This window comes from Balaenoptera acutorostrata, chromosome 2 (assembly GCF_949987535.1).
Source record: "Balaenoptera acutorostrata chromosome 2, mBalAcu1.1, whole genome shotgun sequence".
NCBI lineage: Eukaryota > Metazoa > Chordata > Mammalia > Artiodactyla > Balaenopteridae > Balaenoptera > Balaenoptera acutorostrata.
The window spans coordinates 98,570,277-98,578,043 of NC_080065.1; the positions used below are offsets into that span (position 1 = coordinate 98,570,277).

A 7,767-nucleotide genomic window follows, 5' to 3' on the forward strand; every position below is an offset into this window, starting at 1 on the left:
TTAGTGAAAGGACACCCAGCCAAAAGTCAATGGGAGAGAGCAGAAGCCCCATCGAGAAACAGGGAGCTGAAAAAACACAAGAGGTGGCCCTTCTTTTCTTTCTTCCCCACTTCCCACCCAGGTACAGAGTGGAAAACTAGGCGACCTTCTGAATGTACAAAGTCTCCACTCCCCTCCCTCAAAGTGCATCATAATTCACAATTTCCTGTTTCTGCAGCTCAACCAGAATTTACTATCTCTCAGTGCAACTGTTCTCCTAGAGGCTTTTGGAGGAGTGCAGCCTGGTGAAAGTAACCTACTTCAAGCAAGAATACATCCTTGGGGTACTAGCATTTTGAAAAGGAAACTTGTAAGCTCAAATGAATCTTAAAATTGTAGAAGTATGCAGGGCAGAATTCTTTTATCTGAGAGATTTCCAGATCCCCCTTGTGTATTTTGGTCTAGCCTCCCTTTACTTCCCTGAACAATATAAGATGAGGTGGCAGCAACTCGGCCACCAAATTCTGAGAGTTTTCTCTGGGCTCAGTCTCCCTCTTCGGTATGAGGCTGTCACACTATCACAAGCTAGAAATCTTGTGTCGTTGTAAAAGTATCTGTTTCTTTCTTTGTTATCTCTTTTCCTGAACTTGTCAGGGCACTGACTCTAGCTTTCCAGGAGCAATGGATGAGAAAGATTCTGAAGATTCTTAAGAATCAGCTTCCACTCACTGGTAGTCTCCCCTCTCACATCCCAACCCACCCCACCCAAGTATTGTTTAGCAGTTCTGGCACAGAAGTCCAAGTTTCTTGGAGAGATGAGGGTGTAGTTGGTAACTCAGAGCAGGAAATCTCTTCTCAGGATTTTTTTTTAATATATAGCTGAAAAGAGACTCCCAGGTGTGGGACAGATGAAGGAAGCCAGAGTCACCCCAGATATGAGGCCACTGTCAGCAGCAGACTCCTGTCAGCACATGAAGAGCAGATGGAAATGATCCCTATGTGTTGATGACCTTGGCTGCAGCTTCAGTCTGAGTCCTTCCTGCTCCAGCTTCTGTCCCTGCCCCTGACTAGTGGCCCATGTCTGTGTGATGTCCATCCAATTAACCAGGAATAGCTTCAATCTCACCAGTAATTCCTTAGCCTCAGTCTCAGTCAACCTGACGAGTCGAGAATTTACCCAGGATCGACACCTATCCATCTTATCTCATCTTTATCAGTTATAACACAGTCCGATGACCACATCTCCTCCAAACTCCTTACAACCACATCTAGGCCATCATGAATGAACAGAATCGGGCCAGATTTCACCCAATCCCCATAAGATGAAAAATCCATCTCCATTTGCTGCAGCAGAATGAGCCTCTACATTATTGTTTCTTTTTTTTTTTTTTCCAACAAAAGGTTCACATGTTTATTACTGAGCTACACAGTGAGCAGTGGTGAGGAAAGATCAAGAAAAGAGGAGAGAGCATCCAACACAGGCAGCCGTTCCAGACACTAGTGACGTTCTGATTATGCGTGCCACTTCATATGTGAGGCTCCTTATAGACCCAGCTTGGTTCTTCTCCAATGTCTTCTCTTAGAGTTGTACCTGATTTTATTACCAGTTTTCATTCGAATCCATTGGGGAATGGGACGATTCTGCTTTTGTTTCTTGGCCAGGAATCGCTTGATCCTGAAAGTCTTGTGAGAAGACATGGCGAGGAGCAAATCCAACCGCACATAGGATGGCGGACAAGAGAAAAAGAGGAGGAATCGAGCGGAAGGACGTGTTTAGAACTACATTATTGTTTCTTATAATGTGGCCCACAAACCTCAGGAATAAGAATCACTTAGGAAACTTGTTTAAACTGAGGACTTCTGGGACACACTCTCAGAAATTCAGATTCACTAAGTTTTAATGTGAAGCACAAGAGTCTGCATTTTAAACAAATCCTAGAAATCATTCTTATGCCCATAAAGCTTGAGAACCAGTCTTATAAGTCCTTGTCATTCAACTTTCTAAAGAGAAGGTGATGGAGATTGGTTCAAGATGGCAGAGTAGAAGGATGTGCACTCACTCCCTCTTGTGATAGCACCGGAATCACAACTAACTGCTGAACAATCATAGACAGGAAGACACTGGAACTCACCAAAAAAGATACCCCATATCCAAAGACAAAGGAGAAGCTGCAATGAGACGGTAGGAGGGGTGCAATCACAATAAAATCAAATCCCATAAGCGCTGGGTGGGTGACTCACAAACTGGAGAACACTTATACCACAGAAGTCCACCCACTGGAGTGAAGGTTCTGAGCCCCACGTCAGGTTTCCCAAACTGGGGATCCGGCAACGGGAGGAGGAATTCCCAGAGAATCAGACTTTGAAGGCTAGTGGGATTTGATTGCAGGACTTAGACAGGACTGAGGGTAACAAAGACTCCACTCTTGGAGGGCACACACAAAGTGGTGTGTGCATCAGGACCCAGGGGAAAGGTGCAGTGACCCCATAGGAGACTGAACCAGACGTACCTGCTAGTGTTGGAGGGTCCCCTGCAGAGGCGGGGGGTAGCTGTGGCTCACCTCAGGGACAAGGACACTGGCAGCAGAAGTTCTGGGAAGTACTCCTTGGCATGAGCCCTCCCGGAGTCCAACCATTAGCCCCACCAAAGAGCCTGTAGCCTCCAGTGCTGGGTCGCCTCAGGCCAAAAAAACAACAGGGAGGGAAATCACCCCCACCCATCAGCAGAAAAGCAGATTAAAGTTTTACTGAGCTCTGCCCACCAGAGCAACACCCAGCTCTACCCACCACCAGTCCCTCCTATCAGAAAGCCTGCACAGCCTCTTAGATAGCCTCATCCACTAGAAGGCAAAGAGCAGAAGCAAGAAGAATGACAATCCTGCAGACTGTGGAACGAAAACCACATTCACAGAAAAATAGACAAAATAAAAAAGGCAGAGGACTATGTACCAGATGAAGGAACAAGATAAAACCCTAGAAAATCAACTAAATGAAGTAGAGATAGGCAACCTTCCAAAAAAGAATTCAGAATAATGATAGTGAAGATGATCCAGGACCTCAGGAAAAAAATGGAGGCAAAGATCGAGAAGCTGCAAGGAATGTTTAATAAAGGCCTAGAAGAATTAAAGAACAAACAGAGATGAACAATACAATAACAGAAATGAAAAATACACTGGAAGGAATCAATAGCAGAATAACTGAGGCAGAAGAACGGATAAGTGACCTGGAAGACAGAATGGTGGAATTCACTACCACGGAACAGAATAAAGAAAAAAGAATGAAAAGAAATGAATACAGCCTAAGAGACCTCTGGGACAACATTAAACGCAACAACATTTGTATGATAGGGGTCCCAGAAGGAGAAGACAGAGAGAAAGGACCTGAGAAAATATTTGAAGAGATTATAGTTGAAAACTTCCCTAACATGGGAAAGGAAATAGCCACCCAAGTCCAGGAAGCGCAGAGAGTCCCAGGCAGGATAAACCCAAGGAGAAACATGCCGAGGCACATAGTAATCAAATTGCCAAAAATTAAAGACAAAGAAAAACTATTAAAAGCAACAAGGGAAGAATGACAAATAACATACAAGGGAACTCCCATAAGGTTAACAGCTGATTTCTCAACAGAAACTCTACAAGCCAGAAGGGAGTGGCACGATATATTTACAGTGATGAAAGGGTAGAACCTACAACCAAGATTACTCTAACAGGCAAGTATCTCATTTAGATTCGACAGAGAAATCAAAAGCTTTACAGACAAGCAAAACCTAACAGAATTCAGCACCACCAAACCAGCTCTAAGACAAATGCTAAAGGAGCTTCTTTAAGTCGGAAACAGAAGAGAAGAAAAGGACCTACAAAAACAAACCCAAAACAATTAAGAAAATGGTCATAGGAACATACATATCTATAATTACTTTAAATGTGAATGGATTAAATGCTCCGTCCAAAAGACACAGGCTGGCTGAGTGGATACAAAAACAAGACCCATATATATGTTGTCTACAAGAGACCCACTTCAGACCTAGGAACACATATAGACTGAAAGTGAGGGGATGGAAAAAGATATTCCATGCAAATGGAAATTAAAAGAAAGCTGGAGTAGCAATACTCATATCAGATAAAATAGACTTTAAAATAAGGAATGTTACAAGAGACAAAGAAGGACACTACGTAATGATCAAGGGATCAATCCAAGAAGAAGATATAACAATTATAAATATATATGCACCCAACAGGAGCACCTTAATATATAAGGCAAATGCTAACAGCTATAAAAGAAGAAATCGATATTAACACAATAATAGTGGGGAACTTCAACACCTCACTTACACCAATGGACAGATCATCCAGACAGAAAATTAATAAGGAAATACAAGCTTTAAATGACACCATAGACCAGATAGATTTAATTGATATTTATAGGACATTCCATCTGAAAACAGCAGATTACCCTTCTTCTCAAGTGCACACGAAACATTCTCCAGGATAGATCACATCCTGGGTAACAAACCAAGCCTTGGTAAATTTAAGAAAATTGAAATCATATCAAGCATCTTTTCTTACCACAACACTATGAGATTAGAAATAAATTACAGGGAAAAAAATGAAACCCAAACACATGGAGGTTAAACAATACGTTACTAAATAACTAAGAGATCACTGAAGAAGTTAAAGAGGAAATCAGAAAATACCTAAAGACAAATGACAAAGAAAACACGACGATTTAAAGCCTATGGGAGGCAGCAAAAGCAGTTCTAAGAAGGAAGTTTATAGCAATACAATCCTACCTCAAGAAACAAGAAAAAACTCAAATAAACAATCTAACCTTACACCTAAAGGACCTAGAGAAAGAAGAACAAACAAAACCCAAAGTTAGTAAAAGGAAAGAAATCATAAAGATCAGAGCAGAAATAAATGAAATAGAAACAAAGAAAACAACAGCAAAGATCAATGAAACTAAAAGCTGGTTCTTTGAGAAGATAAACAAAACTGATAAGCCTTTAGCCAGACTCATCAAGAAAAAGAGGGAGAGGACTCAAATCAATAAAATTAGAAATGAAAGGGAGAAGTTACAATGGACACTGCAGAAATACAAGCATCATAAAAGACTACTACAAGCAACTCTATGCCAATAAAATGGACAACCTGGAAGAAATGGACAAATTCTTAGAAAGGTTTAGCCTTCCAAGACTGAATCAGGAAGAAATAGAAAACGTGAACAGACCAATCACCAGTAATGAAATTGAAACTGTGATTTAAAATCTTCCAACAAACAGAAGTCCAGGACCAGATGGCTTCACAGGTGAATTCTATCAAACATTTAGAGAAGAGCTAACACCCATCCTTCTCAAACTCTTCCAAAAAATTGCAAAGGAAGGAACACTCCCAAACTCATTCTATGAGGCCACCGTCACCCTGATACCAAAACCAGACAAAGATACTACAAAAAAAGAAAATTACAGACCAATATCACTGATGAATATAGATGCAAAAATCCTCAACAAAATACTAGCAAACAGAATCCAACAACACATTAAAAGGATCATACACCATGATCAAGTGGGATTTATCCCAGGGATGCAAGGATTCTTCAATATACACAAATCAATCAATGTGATACACCATATTAACAAACTGAAGAAGAAAAACAATATGATCATCTCAATAGATGCAGAAAAAGCTTCTGACAAAATTCAACACCCATTTAGGATAAAAACTCTCCAGAAAGTGGGCAAAGAGGGAACCTACCTCAACATAATAAAGGCCATATATGACAAACCCACAGCAAACATCATTCTCAATGGTGAAAAACTGAAAGCATTTCCTCTAAGATCAGGAACAAGACAAGGATGTCCACTCTCACCGCTATTATTCAACATAGTTTTGGAAGTCCTCGCCTTGGCAATCAGAGAAGAAAAAGAAATAAAAGGAATACAAATTGGAAAAGAAGAAGTCAAACTGTCACTATTTGCAGATGACATGATACACTATACATAGAAAATCCTAATGATGTCACCAGAAAACTACTAGAGCTAATCAGTGAATTTCGTAAAGTTGCAGGATACAAAATTAAAGCACAGAAATCTCTTGCATTCCTATACACTAAGAACAAAAGATCAGAAAGACAAATAAAGGAAACACAATCTCATTCACCACTGCAAAAAAAAAAGAATAAAATACCTAGGAATAAACCTACCTAAGGAGGTAAAAGACCTGTACTCAGAAAACTATAAGACACTGATGAAAGAAATCAAAGATAACACAAACAGATCGAGAGATATACCATGTTCTTGGACTGGAAGAATCAATATTGTGAAAATGACTACACTACCCAAAGCAATCCACAGATTCAATGCAATCCCTATCAAATTACCAATGGCATTTTTTACAGAACTAGAACAAAAAGTCTTAAAATTTGTACAGAAGCAGAAAAAACCTGGAACAGCCAAAGCAATCTTGAGGGAAAAAAACAGAGCTGGAGGAATCAGGCGCCCTTACTTCAGACTATACTACAAAGTTACAGTAATCAAGACAGTATGGTACTGGCACAAAAACAGAAATATAGATCAATGGAACAGGATAGAAAGGCCAGAGATAAACCCATGCACCTAAGGTCAACTAATCTATGACAAAGGAGGCAAGGATATACAATGGAGAAAAGACAGTCTCTTCAATTAATGGTGCTGGGAAAACTGGACAGCTACATGTAAAAGAATGAAATTAGAACACTCCCTAACACCATACACTATAAAACTCTTAGAGGAAAACATAGGAAGAACACTCTTTGATGTAAACCACAGCAAGATCTTTTTTGACTGACCTCCTAGAGTAATGGAAACAAAAACAAAAATAAACAAATGGGACCTAATGAAACTTAAAAGCTTTTGCACAACAAAGGAAACTATAAACAGGACAAAAAGACAACCCTCAGAATGGGAGAAAATATCTGCAAACAAATCAATGGACAAAGGATTAATCTCCAAAATATACAACCAGCTCATGCAGCTCAATATTAAAAAAACAAACAACCCAATCCAAAAATTGGCAGAAGACCTAAATAGACATTTCTCCAAAGAAGACATACAGATAGCCAAGAGGCACATGAAAAGCTGCTCAACATCCCTAATTATTAGAGAAATGCAAATGAAAACTACAATGAGGTATCACCTCATACCGGTTAGAATGGGCATCATCAGAAAGTCTACAAACAAATGTTGGAGAGGGTGTGGAGAAAAGGGAACCCTCTTGCACTGTTGGTGGGAATGTAAACTAATACAGCCCCTATGGAGAACAGTATGGAGGTTCCTTTAAAAACTAAAAATAGAACTACCATATGATCCAGCAATCCCACTACTGGGCATATACCCAGAGAAAACCATAATTCAAAAAGACACATGCACCCCAATGTTCACTGCATCACTATTTACAATAGCCAGGTCAGGGAAGCAACCTAAATGCCCATCGACAGACGAATGGATAAAGAAGATGTTGTATATATATATAGAATGGAATATTACTCGGCCATAAAAAGGAATGAAATTGGGTCATTTGTAGACACATGGATGAAACAAGAGACTGTCATGCAGAGTGAAGTAAGTCAGAAAGAGAAAAACAAATATCGTATATTAACACATATATGTAGAATCTAGAAAAATGGTACAGATGAACCGGTTTGCAAGGCAGAAACACAGACACAGATGTAGAGAACAAACGTATGGACACCAAGGGGGGAAAGTGTGTGTGGTGGGTGGTGGTGGTGGGATGAATTGGGAGATTGGGATTGACA

General features: G+C 40.0%; 1 protein-coding gene across 1 annotated transcript; it reads right to left on the minus strand.

Moving 5' to 3' along the window:
* Positions 1–1,427: 1,427 nt before the first annotated feature.
* LOC103005051 (60S ribosomal protein L39) lies at positions 1,428–1,745 on the minus strand. Its single transcript, XM_057541389.1, has one exon. It carries the CDS (start codon positions 1,675–1,677, stop codon positions 1,522–1,524), a length of 156 nt encoding a protein of 51 aa, XP_057397372.1. The 5' UTR covers positions 1,678–1,745; the 3' UTR covers positions 1,428–1,521.
* Positions 1,746–7,767: the final 6,022 nt, after the last annotated feature.